Below are 15,974 nucleotides of genomic sequence, written 5' to 3'. Positions count from 1 at the left end.
CCAGTCAGGCGACGGGCCCCCCCTCCCGCTCGCAGCCCTCTGAAGGCGGGAAGACGGCGATGGCGTCCAACCCCTCCCCCGCCCGCCATCTCTACCGAGGCAGACCGATGGGATCTGCCACCCTAGGCATGGCCGAGGGGGCCCACGTGATCCTGCGGGGGTGAGGTGGGGCGGGGAGGCTCCCTGTGACTGGTTGAGCTCTGCCCACGCCCCCTCCCGCGGTGGGCCCCGCCCCCTCTGTTCCCCACTCTCGGCCTCTGAGGAGATCGTGAGGCCGGGCCGGAGCCGACTATGGCGCCCAATGGAGACTTGATGGGGGCTGCAGAGGACCTGGCCGATCAGGTGAGGGGGAGAGCTCTGCGGACGGGAGCGGGAAGTCGGACAGTTGTGCCCCCACCCTGCCCGGAATGGTTTGGTCCATCCCAGCGTGGGCGCGTGAGCGGGTGGGAGATACCATCTCCCTCCAGGAAAGCGAGGCTGGGAGATACCACTACTCCTCCCTCTTCTCAAGGTGGATATGGGGAGGGGAGGGGAGCGGACCTACCATCCACCCCAGGGGAGCGGACTGTACCACTATGGGAAGGGTATTGGCGGACGCTATCAAAATTGGGGTTGTACCACCTGCTTTTCCTCCTTCCCCTGGTGGGGGGCGGGGGATGTACCAATTGCATCTTTCTTCCCTCAAGCCCGGGGTTGTCTGTGGAGAAGGGATGGGGACGTACCAGCCACTCCCCCACAAGAGGGGTGGTTGTATGAAGGGGGGTTGTACCATCTACTTCTCCTCCCCTTTGTGCTGGGGGGGGACACGTACCACCAGATCCCCCTCCCCAGTTGGAAGAGGGGGAGCGTCTATACCACGTGTTTCTCTTCTTTCCCACGGTAGAGGAGGTGTGGTATGGAGTAGGGAGGGGGCCCACATGACCTCGTTTGCAGTGGGGCACAGGGCACCCAGCCTGGGGTTTGTAAGGCTGGTTCTGTTTGCGGTACTGGGGAAGGAGGTCTGAGCCCACCCGTAGCTAACGCTCCCCACACCCCCACCTTCAACTCGGAGGAAAGCCCCTAAGCCCAGCACCCAAATGATATCTGGGGACAAGAAATGAAAAAAATGGAGTGGGGGTGAGATCAAAGTTAAAATATCAGGGGAGGTTTAGGGGCACAGACAACAGTACCTTGACCGGTGCCACGCCCTCCTTATGGGTGTCTAGGGAGGGAGGCTCTTGCAGCATGGGATAATCTGTTGTTGTGAATTGGCGTTTTCTTCTTGTGCCTTGAACCATGAACTAACGAATCTGATGGGATCAAAAGTTCTGCCTTCCTATGTCCAGTTGATATTGATTCCCTCAAAATACATAAATGCAAGGGCGAAACAGAGGGATTTATTCTCCTGAGCGCTGTGCACAAGGGGTCAGTTATAAGGGGAAAGGGAACCTTCAGGTCACTAGTTCAGTCTCTTTCTGCACCAATAGTAAGCCAGTTCCTCCTGTGGCTGTTTGCTGCTGTATAATAATCGCCTTTGGCTAGCACCTTTGGTGTCTACGCTAACTGATGATGAATCTCTCAGACCCTGAAAGGTAGATGGTATACCCTTGATGTAAAGGGGGAAACTGTGCAAAGAAAGGGGAAATGACTTGCCCATGATCCTACAGTGAATAAGCGGAAGAGCTGAGGTTGAAATCTGGGAGTTCGGACTTGGTCTCCTCCTCAGCCTACCTAGACGCCAGATTATCTTTTTGTAGTGCTCATGAATCTCAACTAAACTCCTGCGAGGACTTTCACAATTGCTGTCAGTTTTTCAATAGACTCTCTTGACAAAAGTCAAAGAAGACACTGTTTGGACTGGGATTTAAAGGTATGGTGTAAGCACATGCTAACGTGTGAATGGTCTAGCACAATAATGTAGGCTGCCTTTAACACATGCAAAAGTGGTCAGCTTACAGGCTTGGCTCTATTATGCTAGACTTTAAAAATGTGTTAATATCACACCTTAAGTTTTCTGTAAGCTAAACACCATTCTCTGATCCCTGCAAGGAAGTCTCTCCAGCTCAGGTATGCTGGCGAGGGCTGGTTTGCCTCATTATTCCCCAGGGTGTATTAGTCCTATGGGAACAACAAGAAGTCCTGTGGCACCTTATAGACCATGGGTGTCCAACCTTTTGGCTTGCCTGGGCCGCATTAAGTGAAGAGGAATTGTCTTGGGCCGCATATAAAATATATAATATAGTTAATGTATATAAATCACATAATAATGTTAAAAGTTTACGATCTTGTGGGGCCGCATTACTAGCTGTCCAGGGCCGCATGTGGCCCGCGGGCCACAGGTTGCACACGCCTGTTATAGACCAACAGATATTTTGGAGCATAAGCTTTCGTGAGCAAAGACCCGCATCTGATGAAGCGGATCTTCGCCCATGAAAGCTTATGCTCCAAAATATCTGTTAGTCTAGAAGGTGCCACAGGACTTCTTGTTGTTCTTGGAGATACAGACTAACATGGCTACCTCTCTGATACTTAGTCCTATGGGTAACTGGAGAATTTTACTTTCCAGAGCTGCCAGCGTGGCCCCTTGATTTCACCCTAGGGCAACGAGTTTGGAGCTCTAGTTTGTGTTATTGCTCAGTCCCAGCTGAGGACATCATAACTGCAGTAAGTCTTGAGCTGATTCTGAGCATGTGCTGTAGGGAATCTGTGTTGTGCAATGTGCACCAATGCAGAAAGCCTGCAAACATCTTGGCATGAATATGTTTAAAATGGATATTGGGACTAGGTCAGGAGGATTTAGGGCTGCATTCTTTGTACACTGCACATTACTTAGAATTGTAAACTCTGCATTTTACTCTCTTGAACCAGACTTTAAAACTCAGACTGCCATCTGGTCTTCATGGATAAAGATTGGCCCTTTCTAGTCCTGCGTCCTTAGGACTTGTAGAGTGCGGAACCAGAGCATTTTCCGAACTATCGGAGATTTATATCATCTACCAACATTACCAATTCTTCCACTGCTTTCTGGGGTCTTAGAAGTCATTTAGGGGTAAATTACAGATAAATTAACAGAGCGCGGAGAGCAGGGACTAGGGGCTGTAAACAAACTTAATACAACTGCAGGAAATCTTGGCCACACTCATGATAAGTGGACATCTAGCTAATAATGCCGGACCATGGATGGTTCCAGACCAGAGAGTGCCAGAGTACAGAGATTCAACCTGCATTAAAGATCCCAAGGTCTGACTTGTGCAGGGTAGCTCAGCTAGAATTCCCCCATCCCAGTCCTTTCATCATGCTGCTGCACTGCCTGCTCTCATCTTTCCGGGATGTGGCTGCTTCCCGCTGGTGTTCTGTGGAACCCTGTGCCCCCTAGAGATTAGCCAGACGTGAAATTTATTCAGATGTGTAGAGCCCTGAAAATCAGTGGGTATCCATAGGTCATGTTTGCAGATGGTGACACAGGTGTAGATACAAATGTTATGCTCATGCAGAGCACTGCAGATAAGCAAGGATTTTTTACACGAGCACACTTAACATAACTGTTGCACCTCAGAGGATGTAACACAGTTTCACCCAGCTGGGATTTAGGAATTCAACTGATTACTCAAACCTGACAGAAGTGGGAGCCAGACCCCTCGTCCTAACTTTGTCCTGTTTGCTTGAGGGGTGGGGGGAAGGAGCGGCACCTGGTTGCCTAGATTATGAAGGCCAGGGAGAGCCTACATGTGAGAAGTTATTACACTGAAACACCTCTCTAACTGTGCATGCTGTGCCTAGGGAAACTGAGGCAGCCACATGAGGTTACTCAGTGCCTTTTTGGTTTTAAACAAAAGAAAAAGAGGAGCCGGTATTCAGGCTCCCTGTCCCAGCTGGGGCTGCCGAGGTGCTGGTACTCAGTACCTGCAGGTACTGCCATAAAAAAACCCACCGGGGTTAGTACTGGGAAGTAGGAAACACATATGCAACCTAATAAGGGGAATGTAATTCCCACAATCCCCCGCTTTGCGCAGAGGCTTCCTACCACTGCTCGGATTGGCTGGAATTCCAGCCAATCCGAGCAGCAGAGGGCAGCGCCTGGCAGTGGAGGGAGGGGGCGTGGAGCCATGTGTGTCCGGGGTTAAGCAGATAAGTGCACCTCTGTTGCCCAGAACCCTGCTCTCCCTCCCATCCAAAAGCCCTTCCTGCACCCTGCCTCCCACCCCGACTCCCTGCCCACACCCTGCTCCTGTCCTCTCCCTCCCAGGCCCCTCACCACAAACCCTCCTGTAGGCTTCCTCCCACCCAGATCCTGCACCCTCAGCTTGTTCCTGCACCCCTCTCTGACCCAGACTGCCCATCCCCACATCCCATAGCCCAGGCTCACCTACAGTCGAGGACCACATTAGTGAGGGTTTTTTTTGTTTTGTTTTTCTGCTTGTTACTTGTCTAGCCCCCGCCGGATTTGTCCGAAGTAGGTTGCTCAACCTTGCTTTGTAAACTGGCTCTGGGAAGGCAAGTGTAGTGGTCAGAGGAGGGGCTGGGAGCCACTGACTCTTACAACCTTAGAAAAGTCAATCTGTGGGTCTTGCCTCAGTTTCCCCATCTGTAATGGGGCTAATACCTGCCTCTAAGAGGTGAGGTGTAGATTTATTAATGGAAGTGTGCGAGGTGCCTTGGGAGCCTCTTGTGACTGAAGCATTATCGCTTTTGGAGTTGGGTAGCCTAGCAACTTGTTGCTTCAGCTGCTGCAGGCCATTGTTTTATGACTTGAATGCTGCATTTTGTCCTTCCTCCCTGGCCATCTCTTCCCCCTCCAGTTCTTGCGTGTGACAAAGCGCTACCTACCTCACCTGGCTCACCTCTGTCTGATCAGCACCTTCCTAGAGGATGGGATACGGATGTGGTTTCAATGGAATGAGCAGCGAGACTACATCAATATGTCGTGGGGAAGTGGCACCATCTTGGCCACACTATTCGTGTTAATCAACATGTCTGGACAGCTGGGTAAGAGTCCTCCGGCCGCAGGGACACTTCTGAGCTGCTGTTAGGGAGGGAGGCCTGGGTGAAGGCTCCCAGAAGAGGCCTTGACAGTTTATCTAGTTCAGCCCCACCTCCACACTGAGGCAAGACCAGGTAACCAAAACTGCCCCAGTGGCGTTTGGTCACTTTTTAACAGCTTCCAGTGATGGATTTGACAACCTGCATTGGTCAGTTGTTCTGGTGTTTAACTGTCCTTAGGGCTTGTCTACACTGAGTTTTGCAGAGAACCCACTTCTTTCAGGGAAAAAAAGCCCCTTGTGTCCACACTGCAAAGCTTGTTATTGGAGAGTAACTGGGCGGTTAGCTCGAAATAGTAGCTCTGCCAAAATGACTGACTTTCCCCCAGTTTTCTGTTTGGAAGTTGACTCTGTGTGTACCGAGCAGAGGTAATTGCAGTTTAATTGGCCTTCGGGGGGCAGCCCATCATTGCCCTTGTTTCGAAATTGGGCTGTCTAGTGCGAATGCTTCATTTCAAAATGCTCTTGCGGCGTGAACGCTCTTTTCAGAAATAACTAATTTCGACATTAGAAATTAAGCTGATGGAGAACAATTCATGGCCATCTTCTTTAGCCCCCTCTTACATATTTGGAGGCTGTTACTGGCCTGGCCCCCTCACCTCCCAGCCTTTCCTTGTCTGGTCTAAATTGGCCTGATTGGGTGTTTTATGTTTTGTTTTTAACCTTTCTTAGGTCATGGTTTCTAACCTTTTTACCATTTTCATGGCTCTCCCGTTTGTCCATATCTTTCTTAAAGTGCAATGCCCAACTGTGGACTGAGTTCTCCACCTCACCGGTGCTGAATAGAATGGAATAATTACTTCCCGTGCCTTACATCTGATTCTGCCATTAACGCTTCCCAGAATATTTCCCTTTTTCACAGCAGCAGCACACAGTTGACCCATCTTCAATTAGTGATTCGTTATAACCTTCAGATCCTCTGCTGCAGTCCTGCTGCATGGCCAGTTATTCCCCATTTGGTCCTTATGCATTTGGTTTGTACATAGGTGACTTTTCCACCCTTGCCCACACTGGCCTCTTCCCCAGCTCTGCTAATGCTGAGCGTCGGATGGAGGCAATATTTCACTGCAGAAGCTGGGTTCTTTGACATAACAACACTCTGCCTGTCTTGGGCACCTTCCAGGCTAGGATCTCGGAATGTTAAACATGTGACCCAGGATGGGAGGTCCCTGTTATACAGGTAGGGAAACTGAGGCATGGAACTGGGAAGTGATTTTTCCAAGGAGAGACAGTGAGTTGGGGAGAATCAGGAGCAGCATGTAGCTCTCCTGTGACCTCCCAGCATCCCTCTGGACAAAGATCTCTGAGGTCATCTAATCAAGTGTCCCTCTAAGATGGCTGTTCTTTGGAGAAGCTTCTCCTCTAATTCTGATAAGACTGCCATGGTTAGCTTCCTAAACTGGCTTTGAAAGTCTCACCCAAGGTATTGCATTGGTGGTAAAACAGAGAAGCGTGTTTATGGAAAGATGTCCCTGTGTTTTGTTTACCTGTACTGGCTCTGATGCTGATTTTTTTTTCCATTCTCTGTGTCTGTGTTGCAGCTGGGTGCATTCTTGTTCTAGCCAGGAAGTTTGTTCCGTACGCTTGCTTTGGCCTGTTTGGGATTATCTTCATGCAGGTGAGTGGGAGATAGATGAGCTTCCTAATGCTGCTCCATCCAGCTAGGCAGGCTAGATGCTGCAGTTAGCAAAAATTCTCTTGGCTGCTTGGTGAATTGGGAGTGGTGGGGGCTGGTGGCTGTGGAACTATATGAGCACTAGAACCAGAAATAGTAGAGACTGGAGAAGACCGATGACACCAAACTATTATTAGGGCTTGTCTGCATGGGGAGTTAACCAGGAGCAGCTGTTCTAGAGTATGGGTGAGTTCTCGGTTCCAGAGTGGACTCAGCTAACTCAGAATAAAGCACTCTTCTTCCAAGGCCGGAGTGCCTATGCATGGAGTTAAATTCACAGCCTGCCTTGCTCGGGATTCCTGCTCATATGTTGACAGCCCCTCATCGGACGCTGTCTGCGCTTGCACTTGATCGACACAACTTTTGTCATTCTCAGGTGCTCAACTCTGCACCTCCCCCCCGCCCCCGCCATGAGCGACAAAGTGTTGTGACAACAAGTGAAAGTGGGAACGCTGCGTTGTTGTCGGCAGGAGCGCTCCGCTGCTGACAAAGCGAAACCCTCTCGTGGGGGCGGAAGTGCTTTGTCAGCAGAAGGGCCAACAAACAGCACTCATGGCTGCCGACTTTGTGTGTCAACAGCCGCCTTAGGGCTACGAACTGTGCAGTGTAGACATAGCCTCAGTCTGGGTCCTGTCTGGAGCAGGGCTGTTCCCTTCGCTCAGTTCTCTAAAGCTTTGTGTAGTAGAACGTGTATATGTCACAAGCACTGAGGGTTTCTTTCCCTTCTCGGGGGAGATGATAACACCATATTATAATACATATAATATAATACATCCTGCCACTAGTGGGAGGATTCCGGGCGGGGGGGCCACTGGCCACATGCCCCCTCCCTACCCGTGCCCCGCCCCTGCTCCTCCGTGCCCCACCCTCTCACAGCCCTGACTCTGCCACCCTCCCCGGCTCAAGTCCCACCTGCCCCTTCCTGTAGAAGCACTGCACTGCTTCTGGAGAGTGCATGGGCAACCTGGCCCCCTCCTTCCTGGGGCGGTGTGGCCTGAGAGGCGGGACTGCCCTCATACTCACTGGAAGCAAGTCCCCTGTGGGGAAGGGATGCTGGGAGTGCATGTGACCCGTTGGGGAGGGATAGCTCAGTGGTTAGAGTGTTGGCCTTGTAAATCTAGGGTTGTGAGCTCGATCGTGGAGGGGCCTTTCAATGGGCTGGGGCAGGTTAAGTTAAAAAGCAAAACAAAAAAAAAAAATCTGCCAGGGATGGTGGTAGGTCCTGCTGACTGGACTTGATGACCTCTCAGGGTCCCTTCCAGCTCTGCACGAGAGGGGGTGTGTGTGTCACATGTCACCTCTGCATCTGGCTTGCTGGCAGCATCCTGCTCAATTGTCCCCTTTCTCACTTTCACTCCTCCTGATCACCCCCAATTCTGTTAAACTAAATTGCTCCCTGCCGTGGTCTCCTGCCCCTTCAAGTTTATCTCTAGATCAGCAGTGGCCAGCTAGTTAGCCACTAAGTTCCAAAATAGCTGTGGCTAGAGTGTAAAGAGCCACATATTCGATACTTATTTTTACTGATCTGTGTATACATACAACGTGTGGCTGAACGCCTTCCCCCTCCCCTCCTCCAGAGCCAGGCACCCCATCCCCCACCCTACTACCCGCCGTTCGAACCCTGTGCCTGGGACTCACCAGAGCCACCTCCACGGCAGCCACGCGTGTCTCCCTCCAAGCGCTGGGGCGCACGCACAGAGCAGCAATGTGCCGTCCAGGCTCACTGCTCAGAGCCAGGTGTGGCTTGAGAGCTGCGGGTTGGCCACCCCTGTTCTAAATCACTACGTTCACCTACGTCTCAGTCATGGCTAGGCCCCGGTTGGCATTTTCAAGATGGCACGGTGGGTAGGACCCCCATGTGAGACTTGAGACCGACCCCTGTTCAGTTCCCTGCCGTACCGTCGACGTCTCTTGGACCCGAAGCTGAGAGTGAGACTAGGGGCCCGTCTCTAGTGACCAGGAGATCAACCCGGTCAGGGTCAATCTTCCAGGGTTCAGTTTCACGCACCTGGTGGGGACACGTGGGATCGAACCATCAGGGCTCAGCAGCCGCCCCGGTACTAGTAAGGGAGGCCAATGGGAGAGTTTCTCACCTCGACCTCCTTCCGTGAGGACAGCCTGATAAGTCGATCTTAGATACGTCGATTCCAGCTACGCAATTGTCGTGGCTGGAATTGGGTTTCTGGGCTCGACTTTCAGGTCCAGTGTAGACGGCCTAAGTGATTTGTCATCTGCACAGTGGGCTAGTGGGGCTGGCCTGAGTAAATACACTACGGTGCTCACCACTGACTTGCTGTGGGACCTTGCCTAAGTCTCCTCCCCGTTCCCCCCACTGTAAAGTGACGTTGAAACTGACTCCTCTCCCAAGGGGCTTAACTTTTAAACGGCTCCTTGAAATCGTTTGGCGCGAGCAGCAGCCTGTTACCTGGTTGCAGGGTTTAAACTGGCGCTTTCTGTTTTGCAGACCATCGCTTACAGTATTTTATGGGACCTCAAATTCCTGATGAGGTGAGTTCCAGCCAATGAGTGGAATTGGTGCTATCTAGCCACAAAGGGCCAGGCCTATCCCCTAAAGGCAACCTCTCACCCCAGCGTTTAGAACAGGGAAAACAGAGGCTAGGACTTCTGAGTGCTTAACCTATTCTGCCACTGACTTCCCATCTGACCTTGGGCAAGTCTCTGCCACTCTGTACCTCTGTTTCCCCACCTCCTGATAGAAGCTCAGGTTTCACCAGTGGACCCAAGTCCAGGCTGGTAAGAGTCTGAGATGAGCAGCGTGGCTTGGCAGGAGCTTGTGTAGCCCACTGGCAGTGTGTGCTATAGGTCCCCTGCTGTGTCGGACCCACAGAGTCTATATGAGTCTGTTACAGCCCCAGCTAGGGAGATGGGGCTCTTGCTGGATGTCCCTAGTTCTAGCCCTGGCATGGCAGCCATCGCCTTCAGGTTCGAAGGCAGTTGCTGCAGGGCCCGTTGGTCCTTGTCCCTCCCACCTGCTACAGGAACCTGGCCCTAGGAGGTGGGCTGTTGCTGCTGCTCGCAGAGTCGCGTTCGGAAGGGAAGTCCATGTTCGCCGGCGTCCCCACCGTGGACGACATCTCGCCACGGCAGTACATGCAGCTGGGGGGCAGGCTCCTGCTCGTGCTCATGTTCATGACGCTGCTGCACTTCGAACTCAGCGCCTTTACCGTAAGTGGCCTCTGACGTTCCCTGCCGCCTGGCCCTGGGGTCCCTCTCCGTTACGGCAGCTCAGCCAGCAGCGCGACTAGACGCTGCACTGGGCCCTGGAGCACGAGAGGCCCCACCAGGGTTCTCCGTAAGATGTGTGCTTGTGCAGCCACTCAGATGCTGCCAGCATGATTACCGGAGCGCCCCCAGCTAGGTGCTTTGTATCTAGTGGTGGTGCACATCCGCACACCAAAAATTATTCCACACACGGGTGGAAAAGATTAGAAGGAGCGTTGGCTCCGCCAATAGGTTGTGCCTGTAGTGTCCTCCCCTCCCACTTCAGGGCCCCTTAGTGCTGTTGGGTTCTTCCCTGTAACTCATGCCCAGCAGCAGCATAGGCCGGTGAGGTGGCTGCTGTGTGGCGCAGCTGATCAGCAGAGCACCGGCAGCATGTGGTTTTTTTATTGGCAGTGCACATCCGCACTTGCCTTGGACATGTAACAAAATTTATTCTGCCCATGGATGGAAAAATTTAAAAGGAATGCTGCTGCTGCTGCTTCTTGGTTGGGGGTGCGGGGGGGAAATGGCCTTGGATGTCCCAACCCACCTGACCCTGCTTTGAGCTAGTGCAGGATAACATAGTCTTGCATCTCTGCTGTTTCTACATGCCACCTTCCCTTTCCAAGCTCACCATGTGCAGCCAGCTCCTCTGCCCTGAAGAGTTGAACAGGCAAGACCCCAAAAGCGGAGAGAACAACCTGGGTATGGGAGGCGGGGGCGGGTTGAGGGGAGGCGACCAGTGTAGGAAAAATTCGCTTTGGAGGAGGACAGAACTGAGGTCATGAGATTGAGGGTTACTCCTGGTTCTGTGGAGAAGTGCTGCTGTAGCAGTGAGCTGGGAACTGGCTTCAGTTCCCGGCTTTGCCGCTGACTTACTGGTTGTGAAGCGCTTTCCGCTCACAGGCTGGGCAGGTACTCATGTCTCCTGGTCTCTCCCCCGTCCCAGATCTTCCAGGACATCTTTGGCATGGCGTTAATCATCTTGGTGGCCATTGGCTTCAAGACCAAGCTGGCTGCCCTTACCTTGGTCATCTGGCTCTTCGTAATCAACCTGGTACAGAACGCATTCTGGAACATCCCCACCTACCGGCCCCTCCATGACTTCCTAAAGTATGACTTTTTCCAGACCATGTCGGTCATTGGAGGCCTGCTGCTGGTGGTGGCCCTGGGCCCGGGAGGAGTCTCAATGGATGAGCACAAAAAAAAGTGGTGAAGATAGGAGGAGAACGAGGAGTGGGAAGGTGGCTTGGGGCACACGTGGGGGGATGGGAATCTTTCCTGAGACCCTTTTTAAACTTAGACCCACTTGTATATTATTTTTCCCTCCCTCATTCTGTTCTCTGGAGGCGTAACATTGTTCACTGTTGCCTTATCAGGATGGAAGAGTCTTTTTCTTCCTGTCCGGTTGGAGATGTGTAAATTAAAATATATATTATATTCTGCAGCCTTTGATTCCTGTAGCTGGTCCATCCCATCAGGCCTGACTTCCTAATGAACCCTCTGCTATTCTGATCTTGGCTTGATGTAAAGGTGTGTACAAAGAAGGCCCAAAAGATTTACTGTCCTCTGATCTCTCAGTCTCTTTCTGGGGAGACCAGCAGAACCTTGCAGAGCCCTGGAATATTGACATGGCCGCGAGCATGATATAACAGAACTGGAAAAGCGTACTGAGGTAGCAACCTTCCTGCTGCTGGTACAAACAGCTTCCTTATCCAAGCCAGGAGGCACGCTCCTTTCCGACTGGTGCTTCTGTCCGAGAGAAGCTACAGCCAGTCAGGGCTGTGCCAGACACATGCACCCAGCCAGCTCAGTACTTCTGCCATGCATGATGCCATAAATACTGGAACTTTCAAGGCTGCCTTCTGTGGCTTTGTTGCAAGACTACTTGGAGCCGTGAAAGGTGGTAAGATTTGGCAAACCACTGGAGGCTGCTGCAGTGTTGACATGTTAACACTGAGAACATTTCTCACAAATATACGTGCGTGGTTGAGTTAAATAAGTGTTTTAAAGTGACTGTTCAGCTATTCGTACTTTGGTATCTGCAGTGTTATTCTGCCAGCTGTACATAAAGACCTCTGGGGCAGATGAGGCCTGATTTTAATGTTAAAACGCAGAAATAACCCTCCACCCCATCTTACCTGTGTTCCGAATCCTACTTCCAGGCTTTCTTTACACTGAAGTACAAGTCCCAACTTTGTGTCCCTGGGAGGCTGAGGGAGGGCAGGTCACCATTAATTATATTGCAAAGGGTGATGTCGCTTTAACAATTCACAGCTTCAGTGGTGCTTTGCCATAAACCCTACAGCCTCCTCAGTGGACGTTTGGATTGTTTAAACCTCCCTTGGGGGCTGTCTGTTGGAAAGGAAGGCAGTGGCTTCTGCACTGAATATCGTGCCCACAGGGCTGTCTTGTCGGTGCTTTGTTTCCAGTCATGCCAGCAGTTGGGAAAGCTGCAGTGCTCAGAGCTAGATCCTGACGTCAGATTGTCTGGGAGTGTGACAAGTGATGGCTCGCGCGGGTGAAAATGAGCTGGGACAGGATCAGACCATCGCTCTGGCTGTGTGACCCTGAGAGCAGAAGAGCACGTGGCGGAAGATCCTCAGTTGGTCCCCACTCGGTCTTCTTTGCTCAGGACGAATCCCACCCAGTTTTTCTAACCTTTCCTCAGAGGTCAGGTTTTCTAAAGCAGTGGTTTTCAACCAGTGTGTTGGCCCTGAGTTGAAACTTTGTCAATTTCCCCTCCCCACAGCTCTTTGCAAAGCCAGAGCAGGAGGAAGTTGGTGGCCTCTTGCAAGCTGGGGCTCAAGCAGCAAGGCCAGTTGGAGCTGGGATGTGGTTGAAATGCTGTCCTGGCTCCAGTGGACTGGTGGGAAGGGGCAACATGCAGTGGATTCAGCTGGAAAAAGTGGGCGTGCTGTGGAATTGTTGGGCTCGTTGAAGTGTGCCGTCTTGCTGAAAAGGTTGGGAACCTCAATTTTAGACCTTTGTTTTATTCTGGGAACTGCCCAATCCTGAATCTCTAGAATCTCACCTGTCACGAGGGGACAGATCTCTTGTCAGTCAGGTACTTTGCTGTTACTCTTGCCCGTGTCTGGTGCTTCAGAGGAGGGGATGGCCGGCTGCAAGGCAGCTTATCTGCTCTGTGTGTCTGTTCCACGGCAGGAGGACATCCCAGCCAGGGAACCAAGTTAAGGGAGAGCCTTCAGCTGTTCTTGCTGAGCGGCTGGGTCTCTGTTGGGATACAGCCAGCAATGGAGCTGCCTGCTCTGAACCTGTTTGCCCCGCACCTTTGTTACTACTTGGTTCTGGTTCCTAGTGTAGATGGAATTTGCGCCATGTGTCAGCAAAAAGTACAGGCCCTGGGCAATCCAAGTGGTTGACCCATCCCCACTCTGTCCCCTCTTGGCTCTTATCACAGACTCGAGCAGATTGGCTGCTCTGCGTGGAGACCTGGTCTTGAGCAACTGCTTTCACTGGCTGTTCTGTGCAGAAGACGATTAAACAAATCTGTCTGTGCTGCGCTTCCTCTCTCCTCCAGCAAGAGTCTGCCAAGAGAAAAGATTTCACACATCTGAGCGAGATCGGCGCTCTGGGCAACGGAGCTGCTCGGCTCTGGGTCTCTGGTGGATGTGAGGCAAACTTCGGCAGTATTCCTTTACTCGGCGGTGCTGGGTCAGGCGGACTGTCACACCCACGTGATGCAGCACATCTCCTGCAGCCTGCTCTCTGCAGTAGAGCTGCCTTGGATGGGCCGGCGGAGAGTGAGAGCTTTGTGTGTGTTTTCCATGGCTCTGACTTGTGCTGCTGGTTATAAAATCTGATAGGGCCTGGTCGACTCACTGAGCTTTCTGATAATCTATCACACGGCAGCGAGAGCTTCGCAACGACCAGCCCCGCTCCCCCTGACTTTCGGGTGGGAAAACTATAGCGCCCAACAGGACAGGAGCTGGCGCGGGCTGGAGCCAAGGGAAATTACATGCCTGCTTGATAATCTTGAGTGTTGCTCAGATACTGGGAGGAGCAACAAAAATTTGCGGGTGACCAGAGCAGGGCTTAGCCCTGGCCCAAGTCCTGTGTACTAGTCAACAGACCATGTTGTCAGTTAGCTGCTGTAGAGCTGCTCCTTTTAAGAATAATCCAGCAGCTTGCCCTGTTTGTCCTGAGCTCCTTCTGTGGCCTCCCAAAATATGGCCCAAGGCTCTAGTGCTAGTTAAGGATTTGAACCCAGTGGCTTGCAGCCATCTGCACTCCCTGCCCAGCTGGCAAAGGCGGCCGGCGCGCTGCTGCCTTTTCCATACCAGAGCTATTTCAGAAGCCGTCTGACTGGGGTAAGGCTCTGATGTCTCGCAGAAAAGGCCGTGACACCCTATCCTCAGGTCAGGCTGCCCAGCCTGAGGCCAGAGGGAGGCTCTTCTACTGTTACTCTGGCTAAAATGCCACCTGGGTAAAAAATGTCCCACTTTAAATGGTGAACTCGCTCTGATTGTTCCTTCCTGCCCCCACCCCAGCTTGGGACTGTCTTCAAACGTAAAATCAGTTGGGTGCTGTCCGTGTGCCAGCTGCTTTCAGAACATTTACAGGGATTCACGTTTCCAGGAGTCCCACTGCTGCTGTGGGAGCTAGATTGATTCAAGAGCCAGGAGGGATGTCCAGTCATTTCTTACTTGAATCATGTAACTCCAGGAACTGGGGTTTTAATGGAAATGGGAACAGTACATCCCACGCCCCTGCCACATGCTACTCTAACCTTGCCTTTTGGGATTACTAGCCCCCCCGCCCCCGACAACCCCCCAGTGCCTTATAACTCTGCCCTCACTTCAACTACTGCGAGGCTGCAGTGATTTTTTTAAAAGGGAGTGGAGATTTGATTGCCCAGCAGAATTCCCACTAGTTTTCTCCATCCACGGGTGGAAAAAATTATGTGCAGCTATGCACCACCAGTGGAAACCGGCTGCTGGCAGTGAGCACTGTGGGTGCTGGGCTCATCAGCTGGGCAGCAGCTGAATCCCTCCTGGGCGGCTGCCTAAGCACTCAGCTTATAGGACGGGCTGTTACCAAGCATGTACCCTGACTTTAAGGAGCAGTGTTAGCATTAAGGAGACCTGGTTTGTCGAGCGTGTTCCATTGTTTCAAAACACAATGGCTTTTTATTCTCTCGGGGGCAGGGCAGCAGGTTAAAACAGGACAATTTTAAAATCAAGAGGAGATGTTTTGCCTTAAATCGCGGGGGAATTAATTCAGGGAAGGCCAACAGCCTCTGTCAGGCCTGATCTACACTAGAAAATTAGGTCAGGTTAAATTCATGGGACAGGGAAGGTTTGAAAAATCAAAGGCTACGTCTGCACTCAAGAGTTTCGCAGACAAAACTGGTGAAGCATCTACACACCAAATGCATTTTGTAGACAGAAACTGTCAACAAAAAACCTGCATAGATGCTCTGCGGGGCCCTTTTGTCAACAGCAGATCAAAAGATCGATCTCCTTTTATGTGTGGACAGGAACTGTTGACAGAAGTTTTGTTGGAACATCTCTTGTGACGCTAATTCCCGTAGACAGATGCTTCTAGTGTAGACGTAGCCCAACTGGTGTTAAGCTAAATTAAATCCCTGTGTAGACACAGCACTGGGCCGATGGAAGAATCCGTCTGCTGTTGTGTGGACCTCGCTACCGCTTAGTGGAGCGGTGATTCCCAGTGTGAAGTGAGAACCCTTCATGTCAGCGTAGGCGACATCTTTCCTGAGGCATTGTAAGTGCAGATGAGCCCTCAGATTGGATGATCAGAGTGGCCTCTTCTGGCCTTTACAAACTACCAATATGTGTAACTTCCAGGATGCTCTCGTGGGGCAGCGTACTGAATCCAGGACCTTCTATGCCCCACCTGTGGCTCCACTGCAGACAATCCTTAAAGCAGAGCTAGTTGGGAGTGAGGGGTCTGTTTACCTTCTGCTAACTACACAGCATTGTGGGGCATTTTATTCTGTGCAGTGACAGCATGTGACAGATGTAGGCCAAGCAGCAGGTGTGCATCAGACAGGCTAAATATAGCCAAGAAAGCAT

At 51.8% G+C, this 15,974-nt stretch overlaps 1 protein-coding gene across 4 annotated transcripts; it reads left to right on the top strand.

Moving 5' to 3' along the window:
• Nucleotides 1–220: 220 nt before the first annotated feature.
• Nucleotides 221–11,356, top strand: LOC142003115 (surfeit locus protein 4-like). Of its 4 annotated transcripts, XM_074979800.1 has the most exons (7): nt 249–342; nt 2,546–2,643; nt 4,779–4,965; nt 6,560–6,636; nt 9,158–9,201; nt 9,693–9,879; nt 10,865–11,356. In XM_074979800.1, exons 3-7 carry the CDS (start codon nt 4,860–4,862, stop codon nt 11,129–11,131), a joined length of 681 nt encoding a protein of 226 aa, XP_074835901.1. In that variant the 5' UTR covers nt 249–342; nt 2,546–2,643; nt 4,779–4,859; the 3' UTR covers nt 11,132–11,356. The 4 variants fall into 4 exon arrangements, with proteins under 4 accessions (XP_074835900.1, XP_074835901.1, XP_074835903.1 ...); XM_074979799.1 differs by lacking the exon at nt 2,546–2,643 and having other exon boundaries at nt 221–342; XM_074979801.1 differs by lacking the exons at nt 249–342; nt 2,546–2,643 and adding an exon at nt 1,831–1,849.
• The last annotated feature ends 4,618 nt before the right edge of the window (nt 11,357–15,974 follow it).

Source organism: Carettochelys insculpta, chromosome 29, assembly GCF_033958435.1.
Source record: "Carettochelys insculpta isolate YL-2023 chromosome 29, ASM3395843v1, whole genome shotgun sequence".
Lineage (NCBI taxonomy): Eukaryota > Metazoa > Chordata > Testudines > Carettochelyidae > Carettochelys > Carettochelys insculpta.
Note: the sequence above shows the minus strand (reverse complement) of the source record. Positions and strands in the feature narration are given on the sequence as shown.

What these genes read in the sequence shown, in the direction of transcription:
- LOC142003115 (XM_074979799.1), top strand. Translation starts at nt 292, where the DNA reads ATGGCGCCCAATGGAGACTTGATGGGGGCTGCAGAGGACCTGGCCGAT. An exon ending in CAGAGGACCTGGCCGATCAG is followed by an intron (nt 343 to 4,778) that starts GTGAGGGGGAGA and finishes TTCCCCCTCCAG; the next exon opens with TTCTTGCGTGTGACAAAGCG. An exon ending in TCGAACTCAGCGCCTTTACC is followed by an intron (nt 9,880 to 10,864) that starts GTAAGTGGCCTC and finishes CCCCCGTCCCAG; the next exon opens with ATCTTCCAGGACATCTTTGG.